Source organism: Lepidochelys kempii, chromosome 8 (genome assembly GCF_965140265.1).
Source record: "Lepidochelys kempii isolate rLepKem1 chromosome 8, rLepKem1.hap2, whole genome shotgun sequence".
Classification (NCBI taxonomy): Eukaryota; Metazoa; Chordata; order Testudines; family Cheloniidae; genus Lepidochelys; species Lepidochelys kempii.
The window spans coordinates 90,084,406-90,102,121 of NC_133263.1; the positions used below are offsets into that span (position 1 = coordinate 90,084,406).

Genomic DNA, 17,716 nt, shown 5'->3' on the forward strand with positions numbered 1-17,716 from the left:
ATTGGAGATGGGAAATTATTTTTATTCAGACTGTTCAGTCTGACTGTTTTGGGTTGGGTTTTTTTTTTTTGGTCTGGCTTTGAGGACACCAATTTAAAATCAAATGCCTGACAAACACTTGGAAGATATGCTCTTAAAAAAACCAAAACAGTTTCAACACCACAGCACTTTCCAGGGCTGAGAGCACCCAATTCTGTGTCCTGTGATGGAGAGTTACAGCAAAGTACTTAAGTGTCACCAGTTAAGTATCTAAAAATACTCCAGGATAAGAACGAGTAACGGAATGAATGGAAGCTGTGTTCATCTTATGATGGATTTATGAGCATTTGTATTAAGCCTGAATAATACAAAGAAGAATGAATTATTTCCCCTTTTTATACTTTATTGATTGTTCATATATGTTCAATCTCTGATATCAAGAGTCCAGATTGTCCTGATGAAGATAATGACTGCAGATTGCAATACAGAAGGTGAGCCAGAACAAGGAACAGAATGTTTGAAGATATACCACATGAAAGGGAAGACTAATTTAACTCAGTAACCCAAAGGTGTACCTTATTTTGTTGCCTCCATCTTGGTTGCAAACTGGTAGCAAGTCCATTAGAACCTTATAGAAGTACCTTAGAGTAAAGTCAATGCCCATCACAGCCACAGAATGTCCTGAAGACATTTGTGCACTAAAAAGAAAAAGAGAAGCAGGTTTGAGAACTATATGAATAACTGAGCATTCAAAATACTTTAGATTGCTGAGTTTAATATGAAGTAAATACAGACAGGCATACAACCCCCGCACCATGTAAATGACATCCACCCAGGCTCAGACCTGCACTCAGTTAAGAAGTGTAGCTCATGCCCCATCAGGCTTATCTAGCTTAGGATAAAAGGTATTTTAAAAACACATTTGCTGAAATGTTTTAACGAACATATTTTGAAACCCACTGTGAACAGGACAGTTGTATCTTAACATGCAATTGGTGGTCGAGGTGAACAAAATGCCCCCACCTAGGTTGTACTTTTACCAGCTAACGCGTTAAACCTGGAGTATTTCCCACAATGGAACACGATCATGGCTGAGTGCTGAAGAAACCCAAAGTTATGTCCCTGCATTTTAGCTCATTCATATGCAGCCCACCCAGTATTTGCATAGTGATTCAGCTTGTATCCCTTGCATAGCAGAAAGCACAGTAAGGACCGGAGTACTACTTCCAGATGTTTCGCTTGAACACATCACTTGCACTCTTGCTATAGCAAGTCTGTAGAGAAGAAGAAAGTCTCAGATATCAGAAAGACTCATTTTCCACTGCATTCCTTTATGCCATATGATCTGGTCTTCATTACGCCAGAGTGATTCTTTACTGGAAAGCGAGATGAAAGGCTCAAACGTGGTGAAGTGATCTAAGCAGGTAATTTAAGGGGCCAACAGATATTCACTTTCATTACACATATAATAATGTAATTTAGGGTTAAAAATACCCTAAACAAAAAAGAAAACGTCTCCTTCCCCCACTCCCCAGCATCACCACAGTTCACGGCCCCCTTACTCTCAGCACCAATTACAGAGCAATACACCTGCTTCCTGGGGGAGGATGATGCTGCTTAAAGAATCTTTTCAGCTTCTCGGGAACTGAGTGGCCTTCTGCTTATTATAATTTTTATGGCTTTTTACTCACTCTCCTACTATGCCAAAGGGAGCATGAAGCCCCTCTTCAGACAATGTGAAACCTCCCCGGGGGGAGGGGAGGAAGGGGACTTGTTTTTATTCTTAATCCAAAGCTTTGTCTTTATTATTTATCTAGTTTAAACTCTTTAAAGTGTAACCTTCTCTAGCATAAAGAGAGGTTGCCCCCTTCTGGTCACAATGTTTATTACTTCAAATAGATTGGAAGTTACAAAGCAGAGAGCAAAACACAAGACGACACCATATTCCACATTTTTTTTTAAAACCGTTTTCTGCAGTTCTTCAGAACCTCCTTTCTGCCTAGGACAGTTCAAACCACTGGCTTTTACGCCACTGAGGTGTGTGACTACAAACCTCAAAGTCAGCTGGCAAAAAAAGGGTTCATGTAAAAGCACATTAGGTGCTAAAAATATAGTTAATACTATACTAAACGCTCCTTGCAGACAAAGAATGCCATGTTTAACATCCTATCAAGCTCATCATGGTTAACCCTGGAGTGAGTCCTAGCTGACATGTAGATAGACATATACTGAGGGCTAGATTTCATTGAAAATCATGTTAGTTAACGTGTTCTGCCACAATGTAATTTTCCAGCATAGAGAAACTGCACTTGGACACAGATTCATGAAAATTCACATTCAGGAATAAAGCAGGATCTTCAGTTTTTGTGGATGATTAAGACCTGCAGCAGCAGCTGCTGCGAATTATAGTATCCTGTCCATATGTGGAGGTCTGCTGGTGTCCCCATTTTGCTCAGCAGCTCAAGAATACATATGGTTACCTTAGCAACTGACACATCAAAGACCTACAAAACACAATCTTAGAGCGCATATGCCAAAGTATGCTTCACAACAGTGCTGGAAAGCTCTCCTATTCCTCAATCATTTGCTTTTATTTCCCCACCCGTGCTGTTTTCTCCATTAACTATGCAGTACTCCAAAGAGTGCTCGTGGCCAGAGACTGGTGGCCGGTTAGAAAGTTCACAGCAAAACAACATGCTTTCTTAGGGTTCTGGTTTGTTTAGAGAGTTCTTGTTCCACTAAAAGAGCCAAAACCAACAAAGTCTCCAGTGACATTCCCTTTAATGGTTAAGAACCTGTGAAACTCCAAAACAAAACAACAAACAGGACATCACTTGTGTTTCCAAAGCTCCCTACCTTGGCAAATCCTGTCTTTCTTCTCAGGAGAGTAGCCTAGATGTTCCCTGTAAACTCCCTGAGCCCAGCCTCTTCTAGATAGGACACCAACTTCTTCTTCCCACCTCCACCCTCTGCCAGGATTTAACCCCCAAACCCCCATGCTGCTGTCTGTCTTGGCAGAGCCTCCTCCTAGGAGCACCACAAGGGCGTGACAGGAAGGAGGGACCCCCTTCTTTGGGGTATTGTATACCCCAGAGGTTCCCAAACTGTGGGGTATGCCCCCCTATGGGGGGTGCAGAGGAAAATGTTGGGGGGGGGAGCACAGCAGGGCACAGGCCAGCCCCCATGGGTGGCAGGAAGGGAGTGCCACCCTGCCCTGTTCCGCTCTTAACTCTGCTCCAGCCCCACCCTGAGCCATGGCCCTGGCTCCTGGCCTCACACCCAGACCTGGCGCCACACCCAGCCCTTGTGCTGCTCCTGGCCACAGATCCACCCTCGGCCCGCTTACCCCTGTCCTCATCTCCCCGGCCCTGGGAGCCCCGCTTCCGGCCCTGGCTCACGGACAGGGTGTTAAGGGGTGTGTGACCCTGAAAAGTTTGGCAACTACTGCTGTATACCCACTCACCAGAGATTATATTAATGCCTGTTTCCCTTCTAAGCACCCTATATATTGATGGGAGAATAGACCTATTTAATGTAATGCTAGTTTGAAACTTTTTAAAAGAATTTCAACTGTGAAGATAGAATAAAAAACGTCAATGCCTAGATACAGCAGCCAGTGGAACGGGACAGCTGGCCTCATGATGCAGCGGGGGCTTCTTTGCCAATATTCCAGATGCTGACCATCTGATGATTTTTCACACAAATAAAAAGCAGATCAATCAGTTCTAGTGGATTAAAGAAACCTGTCTGTGCTATGACTCCACCCATCTAAAAGAAAGCTGGCCTGATGAAGTGATCGTGCTCATGTTGTTCCACAATATATGCACTGAGGTCCCTAATTTCAGTCAGTCCTAAAACTGTTCCCTGCACAAAACTGAGCCCGTACAAAAATTGTGCCTTTAGTTTTGTGAGGGCAAAAATCCTCAGAAACATGAGAACATATCTATTTACACGTGCAAGTCAGGTAGACATCACAGAACACAGTTAGAGGATGTAAAGACCGGTTTGCATTCTCAAAAATGTTACTAGTGGCACTTTAGAGGATGGTTTTGCTAATTTAGCTCTTGAAGCTTTTTGTCCATAGCTATATTTTACCTAAAAATCCCTTTGGACATATCAAGCATATAGTCTTTTAATAGATACATTAAATTAAATCTGTTCTTATCTTAAAAAATTTCAGGGAGACAGGATTCCAGTGTAATACAATCATATTTGGTTCTATATAACAAGAAGGAGAACCATAATGTCCTGAAGATGGTCCCCCTCTCCCCCCCGTAAAAGCCATACAAAAGGCTATTCTAATATATTCTGTATTAGAAAAAAACATTATTTTGTGCATGGATTGTCTTTTTCACAATCTTTGGAAGCAAATACTACGCCATATATAACAGGAACAAGAAAGAAGCAGTCAGTTCATGGATGTATTCTGATGATATCAAACATCAACAGAAGAAATTCAAGTATTGTGCACTGGCAAGGGATGAACAAGATGATCACACTGGCTGAGAGCATGGAAGAAGTTAAGAGGCACAATCAAGTGAAAAATTATATTTGAAAGAGGAAATTAACTTCTATTATTAATGACAATTTAGATTATTACAATGAAAACATCTTACCTCTCACTGCTGCTGCTTAGGGGTATTTCATTCAGCTTGGACAATAAAAATTTACTGATCAGTTTCACTTTTGTTTATAGGTCTCTTTGCAATTTCGGTTCCTGGTAACAGAATGCTGTAATATTTGGTCCCAAACACAGCAGGAACCGTTTTAATCTGAATAGCTGTTTCTAAAGAAAACATTAAGCCTTTGAAATGTTTTTTTAAACACAAAACCTAATTTGGGGGCTTAACCCACGGGACAGTATCCTTTTGATCAAGCAATACTTGGAGCCTCAATGACAGCTATATAAGTCTCCCTAAAATGATCTGAACTGTCTCTTATTAAACAAAACAGAAGAAAAAAATAAAAAATTTACATATCACCACAAAGAGCCAGTACATTTTCATCCTCAGAGAAGAAGCTCTTATTCTCTTAAATGATTCCCTATGTGAAAAGCTCCACATAGTTACGTAGCCCTGACTGATGCTCCTGCCAAGGAAGATGGACAGATGTTTTTTGGCTGTGGGAAAGATCAAACAAAGTCTACATATTTCTGAAGAAAAACTAAAAGCAGCCCTCAATATTTTAGTGTTTAGAAACAGCACTGCCACTAATGTCCCCAACTCAGAGCTGGCCATGCGAACTATTTAGCAGAGCAATGCTAGAAACCAAGTTCTTCCTGCTGGGATGTTAGTTGGAGTGTGCATAGCAGACAGCTCGCCAATAAAAACGCTGGAAAATATTCTTCATACAAACCAAACTGAGTGGCTAATATTTATCTCTGAAATATTACAGTGTCTCTAGCAGGAATATTAAGAATGTACTCAATATGAAGAGAGCTATAGAAGTGAAAACTGAACTCTTCAAAGATTGTATGCCCTAATTTGATGGAATCTTATCGTTTGGTTGAATGTCTGGCCTGAAGACAAATTATTTTAAATCATCTGATCTTTGAATCACAAAGGATCCTTTCAAATATTGAAGTGGTTTTATATATAAAGACCTCACCCCTCTCCTCCGAGTAATGACAGAAGACATGCAGCAATGAATATCAACTCCAGAAACAAAGTGAAACACACTGAATGTTTTCTTAAAATGAGAGGGCCTACATTAACTTTTTTTTTTTTTTTTTTTTTTTTTTAAGTCATAGAAGAATCAGCAATACACAAAATGTTTCTTCCTACATCAGGACCGTGTTTATAGCTATGGGTGGTGTGTTGTTCCAGAAGTGGGGATGGATCTTTTGTTTTGATTTGGTTCCTGTCTGTGCATGTAGAGGCTGGCATGTACAGTTTCTTCCCATATAAACAAGTACATTTTTGGACATTCTTACACAAAATGGCTAACCTCTAGGTTTTGAATGGCACAGGCCAGGGACTTTCAAAATTTCATATAGAGAAATTCAGGGTATGTCTACACTGCAATGTAAGCCCAGATTTAGTAGAGCTTGAGTTAGCAGACTCTGCTTTTGTTAACCTAGAGCTTGAGTGTCTACACTCATTTGAAACCCCAGGTTAGGAATTGCTGAACCTTGGGTCCCAACCTTGGGCTCCAGCATCCACACTGCATGAGGTAGGCCAGAGTCCAGCCACTCATATCCCAGACTTCCTAGCACCCTCCCAAAATGTGGCAGGTCTAGCCCTTTGTTTGTGGCGCAGTGTAGGAAAACTTGACGGTCTAGAAGACAAAGAAAGTCAGCCTATGGGACTGGGGGTATTTTTGGCAGACTCCCAGAGTATGAGCCTAGTGGGGCCGAGTCTGTACTGCAAAGCAACAGGGCTTGACTGCTGAGTCCCAGCTTGACTCAGACCTTCCATCCCCATGGGGTCCTGGGTCAGCAGAATTTGTGTGTAGATGGAAGGGGAATTAAGTGTTAGCCTGAAGGGGGATTAGCCTGAGTTTGATATACCCTCAGAGCGTCTTATGGCCCTACCTTCCCCATTTGCAAGTGTGCAAATTACCTCCCCTCCCATTCAACACCATGCAACGTCCCTATGGCCAATACAGCAATTACTTACATGGAACAGTAATTTCAGGAAACTAAAGAAAAAGTTGATCAGTCTATTTGGCTATCTGTTCTGTCCCCATCTCCCCCGTGGTTCCGCTGCCTCCTGCTGCCCTTCTCTTCTCCCATTGCACAGGCTTTCCTGCTCCTCCTCCAGACCCCCCGTAACCACTTCACAGGCCAAAGTTTGGGTACCGCCAGCACAGACACAAAGCAGCCAACTGATGTGCACAACATTGCTCACACTGGTACCCATAAGATAGACCTGAGTAAGGCCATATTGTAAGCAAATAACTCAAGCTACAAGGATCTGAAAATATACCAGCATTGAAGGAGCGAACGGAATAGGAGAACATTCTCGTTTTAGAAAAACGACTGGCCGTGTTAGATGAAAAGCAAATTAGAAGAGCAGGAGCTTCCAAAGGGGCTGCACAAATTATGCTCCCAGATAGTGTATATGAAGGGGCTGACAGCTGATAGTGCAATATGTTAAAAAGTTCAGAGGGACACAGATATAACCTCCCAACAGACATATCGCAGTTTAAAATTTGTATGAAATCTGGCTGCTCTATTTCCTTTGACCCACGATATAGTCCATGACCGATATGCCATGACATTCACTATGAAAACGAACAAAGCTGCTCTCATGCATAGAGCATAATATTGTGGCTAGCCACGCACTGGCTCACAGGCAGCCGAGGAGGTTAGTGCAAGCTACCTTCCCCTAACTTCCTTGCTTTCCTGATTAAGGGTGAAAACCTGCACCCAGCCCAGTGAGTGCAAGGGCTATAGAGGTCTCTCACCACCAGTGGCACTAGACTCCTCAAAATGGGAACAATGGTGTAGGGAACTGGCTGTGTGCAGAGTGGAGTGTATACTGCACCATTTCCTACGGGCGTTGCACGCTTCCCCTGTGTTCTAGGAGGCGTTGTGCCAGGGCTGCACCACACACAGTGAAACTGCTGGCTGATAACCACAGTCTGGCTCAATGTTAATTTTTCTTTATTAGACCTTAGTAAGAGAAGAATGTTGTCTCAAGGAAATTAAAAATTGTATGCTGGGACATACATGGCATATACTTGGTTCTGTTGTGCAGAGGAGGGGATGGGAAAAGAAGAGGGCAATAAGGGGAGGTTATTAATATAGAAAAGAGAGAGCGTGTGTGTAAGTGACCAACTGAGAAAGTATGCATTTCTTAAGACTACACTGGAAAAAAACAGATCTAACAAGAGTACCACTTAGAGCAGGGGTCGGCAACCTTTGGCACACAGCCCATCAGGGTAATCCGCTGGCGGGCCGCGAGACGTTTTGTTTATGTTGACCATCCGCAGGCACGGCCCCCCCGGAAGGTCCCAGTGGCTGCGGTTCACCATTCCCGGCCAATGGGAGCTGCGGGGAGCGGCACAGGATGCATTGCCTGCTGCTTCCCGTAGCTCCCATTGGCTGGGAACAGCGAACCATGGCCACTGGGAGCAGTGGGGGGCTGTGCCTGCGGATGGTCAACATAAACAAAACGTCTCGTGGCCCGCCAGCGGATTACCCTGAAGGCTGCTGACCCCGACTGAGAGAAAGAACACACATGAAACAAGATAAAGCTTCTCCTTTAAGTAGAGGGGGAAGGGCGTAATCAAACACACACAGAAGACGTTTAACTAGAAGATGGGCTTATTTTCTAAAAATCCTCATCAAAAAGCTAGTGGCATAACACAAGGGGTGGGGGGAATAGGGTACACACCAAAGTCCTTGACTCAAGGGGCATTTTTTTCATGTCTACATTTTATGTATATCAAAACTTTACTCCTATTCACCCATAATCACATTCAGGCACAACAAACCTTATAACTCAAGTTTTGATAAACCTCCAAAATCTGTGCAATTCTACCCCAGAATGGATTTTCCAAAAACAGAGCTTCAATTGGATGTTTCCCCTGCATCTGTATATGTTCTTTCCATTTTACTGAAGGCTCTTTTGGGACAAGCATTGTGCCTGCTCCCATTGGGAAGCACCTGGTCTATTGCAGCTCTAGCAAAAATAATTAATCACAGATAACAACGTCTTTACAAGTCAATTTCCAGATTTTTGGATTGATCAAATATTCAAAATGAAATTTTACCTTGAAGAATGAACAGTATGGCTGATTGTAACAACATAGCCAGCTCCTCCAACATCTAAATAGGGACCGGTGAAAGTTATTAGCCCCGGATTAGCCACTGCATGCAAGTACCTAGTAAAGACCAAAACAAGCGTTATTTATGAACGAAAACCAGTCATTTTGAATGTAAAAAATGAGGCTTACATAAGTATTTAACTGAATACCCCCTGTAAGCAGCACTACTGAAGTCAAAGAGACTGCTCACCGTGTTGGAAGTTAAGTAGCAGTTTTTATGTAAGCAGGATCAGGGCCTGAAACAGGCTAACTCCGTAGGATAATGTTACTCAAAATGAAAAATCATCCTACATTTTTCTATACAAACCCATTTCACTGTATCATATTAAAGTAAAATATTTAGATTATTTAAATCAAATCTTATTCTGAACAATGTTTGATTTAAAAACCAACTGGGTCATACATCCTTGAACAAAGTGTGGTTAAATTCACTTTGTAGAAAATGCAGGCGGAAAGGAGAAAGTATTCTTTTATACAAACAAAACTCACATGCGCAAACTTAAAAAGCTGTTAGAAAATGAATATTACATATTATTAATTTGAAGGGTTACTGCCACCTAAAATAACTCACACTTGCATCAGAATTTTTTATCATCATTGTGACAAGTAACGCCTCAAGGTTCTCTAACTGTAAGAGGTGAAAGTAAATCTCTCTCTTTCTTTTTCCAATTTATTTACTTTGCACAGTTGACATCACTTTGAGCAGAGACAATTTCACTGTTGTCTGCTTTATACATTTTTCACATGTCCCTGCGGCCCACTGCTTCCCCCAGCTCTCATTGGCTGGGAACGGCGAACCGTGGCCACTGGGAACTGCGGGAGGCCATGCCTGTGGACAGTCACGGTCAGCAAGATGTCTCGTGGTCCACCATCAAATTACCCTGATGGGCCGTAGGTTACCAACCACTGCTGTATACAGTTCATTTATAGTGTGAGCTCCACAAAGCCATCTAATTGCGTGAAGAGAAAAATTACAGCAAAAATTTTAAATTTATGTTCAGTATTTTGACTACAAAAATGTAAATGATTGAACACTGGAGCAGAAAAAGACCAAAAGAAAGGTGAGTACTCCCAGTCCAGAACTATGGTCATTATTTTTCAGGGGAAATGTGGGGCAGTGGAACTGTGGAACAAGCAATGCCACCAGTGATTTAGAGCCGTGCTGACAGAGCCACAGGGTAGGAACCCTAAGTTTACTTATGTACTCCAGTCTCTAACTTGATTGTTCAGAGCCATACTGCAGCACCAGCAGGCGGGCTTCTTTTAACAAAGCATATGTTAAAACACACTCAAGAGTTCTCTCGTGTCAAATCTCATTTGTTATATATATTATATATAAATATTTTCCTACATCATACGTTAACTGCAGCTATTAATTATGCTCTTAGCCAGAAAATTCCTATTTGGAAATACAGTAAGAAAATCCATCGCAAACAAAAAGTGCTGCATGAAGTATCAATAACCAAAATTGGCATGAGGAGCTGAAATTAACACTGATAGATTCTGAAGGATGAATATAGTAACAGCATGGACTTCAGTTTCATGTGTAAATATTTTTACTCTTATCCTGTACGAAGGGATAAGAAATAGAAACTATCACAATAAAGAGTTATGATTTACAGCAAATAAAAATTGGAGTAAAATTACTATTAAACACAATGTGTTTTACTGAGCATATAAATTATTTAATTATAAATGTATTTAACTATTCTTTACAAACATAGCCTTTCTACTAATCCTACATGAAATATTTTGCCCAGTTCAATATTATCACCCTGTAAGATTTCTGAAACCTTTGATAATGGGACCCTAAAACTCACCATTGTCTCCTAGTGGGATCAAATGCTTTGTCCATGAGAGAACCAGGATAAATTCTGAGCACCCCATTGGGTGTTGCTATGTAACGGCGGACAATGTAACTGTTCAAGCTACTCATTTCCATTTGTGTCATCCATTCATCTGTGACGTGACTGGTAGCCATTACTTCATTTCTGACAGAGAACTGCAAAACAAAGACAGACCTAGCAGGGTTCCTTTAAGACTTGCATGAAAAGATAATAAGCTGCTTGCAGGGTTTCCTAAAGACCTATCAGAAATAATCTAAACCCAATTACTTCTTTAAAATCTTCTCACACCAGATGGAGTCAGCAAATTCCAAGTAAAGAAAAAAACTTGTTATAATGAAATATTGTTATTATCTGCACAGCTTTTAACATTTGCTTTTCACTTCAGGTAAATATAAATACTACCCCATTTGTACATAAAACAAAGTTTTCTCATTTAAATGTATAAACACACAAAGGCATCCCCTGACCCAATGTTTATTACAGCACCGTTCTGCATATTGTTAATTCTAATTGCAGCTTGTAAACTTTCTTCCTGGGGAAAAGGGCCCCTCCTCCCACCCTTGTGGTCTCTGAGCCCCTTCCCCCGTCCAATTTCTCCACCACCCTTGAAGCCCTCATGTCAGAGGATCCATCCACCCAGCTGAGGAGTGGACAGGATTCCCTTTCAACCTAGTTCACACTGCTTCTTCAGGTGAGAGGGGTTGCTGTTGTTCAACAGGGGTCACAATCATCCATCCCAAGGGCTGAGCACAGTGTCTCTGCAGCAAGAGAAGAAAATCCTAGTATCCTACATGCTCAACACTCCCATAGGCCAAGAGCCAACCCAAAGGACACATGTGAAATGGGGACCAGCATGGTGACCAATAAGGGCAGGACGGGGGAAGGGAGGGAGAAGAGGGATTTAAATAGCATACTTTAAGCCCAGGGTTAGCAATAAGACGAGTGTTGTCGCTGAGGTATGCCGTGTAGTGTTCCACCATCCGTTTGGTCTCAGGTTGGCTCAGATGTTCATACGGAGAAGAAAAACTACCTGCAGCCAGCATTACTGTGGGGCTTTCTGAAATAATAAAGTATTAGAGAATTTAAAACAAAGCATTATAATCAGTATATAATACAGGCCATCACAGAACACCATCTGATGTAGTATCCTGTCTGAGACTATAGCCATATAATGAAGGTACAGTACTATAGTATGGATGGCAGGGAATCTCTTCCTGACACAAGCTGATCACCAGTTTTTGCCTTGAAACGTGAGGATTATCATCCCAAATAACAACAGTAAGACTTATAAGCGCAGATCATGTCCTCTTTTGTTTTGAAACCTACTTTTTGTTTGAAACTTTGGAATGTTACAATAAAATGTCTATTTCACAGTCATATGAGCATGGCTTTGAACAGGCTGGCTATGTGCACCTTTTTGTAAGGTAGAGAAGGTTTGCGTGTCTTGCTGTAGGTGGTGGTGGTTTCAGTTTCTTAAGGGAAACAAGCAGCTCAGTAGCAGCAGCCTCACTTCACTGCCTGTCTAGCCATTATCAGCTGACAGCGTTCTGCAGACACTGCAGAAGAAGCAAGTCTTAAGGTGGGTTCTTGAGGAAGACAGGGTAGTGGCTTAATGGGGATTTTAGCCCTGGGACAAAAAGTTCAAACCTGCTGGTAAGAGAAACTGACGAAGGTGTGATGAAGGCTGACATGTGGAGTGAAGGGGTGGCTAATGACATGATAAAATAATACAAATAAGTTGTGAAGGTAAGCACAATATATGGAGAATGGGGAAGCTAATGATGAGACACAAAGAACTTTGTGGAAGAAAACTGGGTTTAGGTGGGACTATGCAGAGGCCACCTTGAAGAACAACTGTGACTTTCAGGTCATTAACACAGGGAGAGGCACAAAAAACACAAGTCTGCCAAAATGGTGGAGGGAGTTTGCTAATATGAACAAGGGGGCAAAAAGAGTGACTACAAGAGATGTACAGAATAGTCTGGGTGTATTGCTTCCACTGAGCAAGAAATGTGATATTTAAAAGGCAAAGCCAAAACAGAACATAAACAAAAAAATCACACAATGATAATGCAGGGGCTGGGATGCTGAGAAATTGGTTTTTTCCCTTGAATATTTAAAAAAGGGGAACCAGATAATATTCATCTTATTGTTTTTCTCAGTGTGCAACTGTTTCCAGGGGAAGAAATTCCCAGCACCTAAGAGAGACAATACTTACACAATGGAAAGGGTCTCCATTTTCCCACACCGCTCCCAAAGCATGCCACTGCACATCCAGCAGCCTTATCTATCCGAGTCATCACTTAATAAACCTCTATTATATTTCCTCATCAGCTTTCCAGACTTAACTGCCTGAATCAATTATATTTTCTCTCACACTGAGTCTCTCAACATTATTGGCGTGCATTGCTTGACTTTTTCCATTAATGTCAGGTCTTTTCTAAGGTGAGACCATTATGTGGTTCCCTTTTATCAAAACCGGGCATTATATTCAAGACAAGAATGTAGTGTTTTATATAATGACACAATAGTTTCCATATCATCATCTAGTTCCTCTGTAATACAGTCCAACATCTTATTAGCTATTTTGAGCACCACCATACAATGAGCAGATGTCATTGCTGAGTTGTCTAACGATGATGCCTATCTGCTTTTTCATGAATGGTTACTCTGTTCATGAATAGTTTAGTTTAAACTCCACGGAGAAATCAGAATTTTAATCTTCAAATGTGTAAGATTGCAAGCCTTTCAAACTTGTATACAAGCTCTAGATTCATCTTTCTTAAAAGGATTATAAAAAGTTCTCTCCTTTCTATATATTAAAACGTGTATTATCATATAATTCTGAGGCCAAATCCCTCTGTCCATGACATCAATGCAAATACGGAAATGAATGGAGTTGATTACAAAGTTTGATATATAGAAAGACGTACTATTGAACTTGAAATTTTTATGTAGGTTTAAGAGGTCTGGAAAATCTCACATTAAAAGATTTCAAATAATATTAAAATTCTGACTTCCTCATGAGCTATATCTTCTGATTTCTTCACACAGATGGATATTAAATATTTATGTCTGTGAATAACTTGCATAAATCCAAAGTCAACAGCCCCTATATACCCCATTTTCTAAGAATTAGACTGTGCAACTCTCATTTCTTTTAGTGAGCACTTACTCACATAAGCAGTCCACGAATTGCAGTAAGAATACTCAGGTGACTAAGTGCCACAAATGTAAGGGCTGCACAGTTTAGCTATAATAAAAAAAAATGAAGCAGTGAAAAAAGTGAAGCAGGATAGAAAATTTCCCTTGAAAGGTTTTTTTTTTTTTTTAAATAAGAAACATTTTTACAAGGATTGTAACTAAAGATGTTTTCTATTTTCCAACCAGCTCTACAAAAACGTGCATGAGATAAAGATGAGTTGAGGGATTGTTATACCTAAGGTCGCCAGCTGCTTGAAGTGCAGACAGGCACTGGGCTGACCCAATAGATCCAGTCGATGATACAGTAGCTTGCTGCTAGGGACAGTGTTCAGATTCTTGAGCTGTTTAACAGGTATTTCTGGCTGTATTACCACAACACAAAGAATGAAGGATGTGTCTTGGGCCTGAAAAACAAGGACTAAAAATTAAACTGAAAAAAAAGTTGGAGGTTTTATATAATTGATTTTCTATTTATCCCCCTCTCCCTCCTTTTTTAATTCCTCAGTTTCTTTTACACTAGAAGGTGGCATCACCTTCCCCCATACTCCAGAGCAGCATATTCCCTACTCTCTCTGTGAAATTAATCACCTCTAGAAACTGCTGAATTTCCCCATACTCCAGGAGAAAGGCCCTGATCCTGCACAGATAACTTTGTGGGGAGGGGCTGTATGGGTGGTGGGGCATAGCCAAACCATTCTAAATGCAGGATTGAGGCCTTAGACTTTAGGGTTTCCAATGGCAGCAATACAGTACACATAACTAAGGTATGTGCTTTGATCAACTATCTCAAGCAATTAAAGCCATTGAGTTATATACTTTAAAAAAAAAGAAGAAAGATTTCTTCAAAGTTGATGCTTCGCGCACACATTTTTGTTTTCACATTTTTTTTTTAAACATAATATCCAAATTCTGATGCTTTTGTGTGGATACTTCATGAAACTTCATTATGGGCAAGAGAGTTTCAGTTCACAAATGGAAACAGAATACAATGTACCTCTTTGTAACCTGTTTCCCATTTTGAAAAATGCAAATTAACAATAATACAAGGACATCATCATTATTCCTCCAATCCTGTGTTGGATGGATTACTCGCTTTGCTGGTTTGAACACATTCTAAGTGCATCAGGTTAGAAAAACTTGGCAGTAGTATTGCCAGACTCTAAGGCTGTCTGATATTTAATACAACCTTTCAACAAGGCAACACTAGCTCCAGGAACACACCTACATGAACTTCTGGTATGTGACGACAGATTTAATCTCTTAAAGCCGCTCAGCATAATCTCTTAGATTATATTTAAATTAATTTAGGGAAACGATACACCAGTACCTGCTAGGTTTGTTGACACAAAGCAATTAGCCAATTATTCTTGGTATTAGCAAAATTTGCCTGGATCATATCTAGTTGTAGATTTCATTTTATTCCCTTGGTCAAGATAAGTATCCAGATTTGTTCACAAAATAAACTGAAAAGTGAATGGGCTGCTAGAATCTTTTTTCCCCCTTGGAATTGGGTAAGATAAGAACAGCTCTTTTCTCTTCAAGTTAATGATGCTGGGCTGCCAAATCCTCCCATTAAATATGATCTGTCTAATGATTATAGCAGAATTAAAAGCTTCCCTATAGCTTCCATTCCATTTTAATTGATTTTATTCTGTAAGAATCTAGCAATTATGAATTCATCTAGATTATGCATAGGAGTTTTTTGCTCCACTGAGGGTAGTATTTGGGAATATTTTGTTGTTTTAACTGGTGTTGAGAGATTTCTGCAAGGTATTGCATCTGACTTGAATGCAAAATATGTACTGGGGAAAACTAGACACAGCACTGAAAATAAAATACCTATGAATATGAGAGTACTTGACTCAGCCTTGCATATTACAGGATAGGCTCGTGCCCTATACAGATCTAAGGGTTTGCAGTATTGCATAACTACAACTAATGTTTAAAAGGAAATTTTAATGTCTTGATTGTGAACAATGTTGTTAAAGTTTATTCATATTGGCTTTTCTCTCCAAACTGCATTAAGCACTATACAGCAGGAAGGGATAATGCATCATTTAAAATGACACCCATCTACATCCACCCCAAAAAAATTCAGCCACTGATTAGTTTAAAAATGTTCAATAAAATTAAAAGTTTTTTTTTCTCATTTTTGTTAGTATCAGCATTTTAACAATAATAAACTACATGCAAACACTATACTGTAAGTCTGTACGTTCATCTTGAGTCTCTGTGTGAAATACGTTCAACTACTTGAGCTTTGCTCTAAGACTTTATAGTGTGACATAGTTCAGTATAGACTTTTTTCCTTTAGGAAAATATGTACTATAATTGTGTGTGTACATCTATATTATATAACATATAATGGATGCGTACATTAATAGCACACACACTTTACACTTGCCTGTATGCGTGTCTCTGAGAATTAAATTATAATAAATTTGAAGCTACAATTTCAATGGAATGTGAGGTTATTTACCATAATAAGAGATGCATGCATACTGTTTCTGTATAATTTAAAATTCAAACTACTCAAGCTTCAGTATATTAACATACATTGAAACTATATGCTACCATTCAAAAGTAAGATCTCTTACCATTTTCCAGGCATAGCTAACGTTGTAGGCTTCTTTTCCAATTTCTCTCAGTTTGTTTACATGCCAAGACAGTGAGGAGTTCACTGGGACTGTAATAATCTGACTGCCCAGAGGGAGGCTACGGTGACAACAAATAATATCCAACATTTTATTCAACACTGAAAAAGTTGTGAATCAAGCAAAACCATCTATTGCATTTTTATACGAAAAACATGATTAGTCATGAAAGGAGCTGGATAAAATCTGCTTTTAATTAAGAAAGAAGAGAATGTTTTGGTTTGCTGTTCATGCATTTATCTATTTTAAGGCTAATTTACACTCTTATGTGTAACGTAGTACGGTTGAGTAAGCATTGCCTTTTTCAGTACAAATGATGAAGCAGCGGTAACTTGGTTTCTAAATTTCTACTCAAGAATTCATATAGACAGTGTTTAATTTGTGTGGGGCTTGCCAGGGCTGAGCCCTGGAACCTCTAGGCTTGGCAGTTCATAGCCCCAGCACTCTGAGGTTGCCACGTCAATTAGGAGAGTAAAAAAAATTGCCTGAGCCCCAGCACCTAATTGCTTGAGCTCCAGCACCTCTTTCATTACAATTTAAGCACTGTTCATAGAGAACACAATTACAGTTCGTCCTGGCTTGAGATAACGTTGCTAGTGGAATGGCATTAATTAGCTCTCTAGTTCAAAGGAACAAAGGGACGACAGATAAAACTAGATCTAAATTAAAACTAGATCTAAATTACAATTTCCAGAACTGTTCATGCACATTATGCTGTACCTCTGCCTATTTCGTTTTTGTGAGCAGGATAGGATATTGTCAGTTACTCTTGATGACCAAGAGTTTTCTGTATTCTAATGCCATGCTTGTGTTTAAGAATGGAGCTAAGAAGTAGAGCTGGAGTGCAGGGAATATAAATACAATATGTACAAGCACTTTCCTGAGACTGTTGTGGGAGCGTCACCCAGCTAATAAGCAGATTTTTGTTCTTCTTTTCCTCCACCATGTCACATTAGTTGGGGTTGGCAGCTCTTGTTAATCTCCAAACGTTCCTGTTAAGTGTGTCTTCCAAGCCGACACCAATCTTCTTCATGTCCTGCTTCTGTGCCTTGAACCGCCTTTTTCTGGGTCTTATAGTTTTTGTCCTGTAACTACTAGATTGTATACTCTCTGACCAACATATCCCATGTCTCATCATCTCATATGTCCCAGCCATCTCAGTCGATGCACCCTTAGCTTTTCCATGATGGGGGATTACCAGCATCTTGGCTCACACCATTTCATTGTGTAATCTGTCAGTTCTTGTCTTACCCAGTGTCC

General features: G+C 40.3%; 1 protein-coding gene across 1 annotated transcript in view; it reads right to left on the reverse strand.

Moving 5' to 3' along the window:
* Positions 1-17,716, reverse strand: part of CACHD1 (cache domain containing 1) — a 185,410-nt gene that overhangs the window by 19,427 nt on the left and 148,267 nt on the right. Inside the window, exons 12-17 of the mRNA XM_073357445.1 lie at positions 16,400-16,517; positions 14,038-14,206; positions 11,513-11,655; positions 10,572-10,753; positions 8,698-8,808; positions 555-677 (exon numbers count right to left, since the gene is read on the reverse strand). Of these exons, the coding sequence (XP_073213546.1) occupies positions 555-677; positions 8,698-8,808; positions 10,572-10,753; positions 11,513-11,655; positions 14,038-14,206; positions 16,400-16,517 (846 nt within the window). The remainder of the gene's footprint in view (positions 1-554; positions 678-8,697; positions 8,809-10,571; positions 10,754-11,512; positions 11,656-14,037; positions 14,207-16,399; positions 16,518-17,716) is intronic.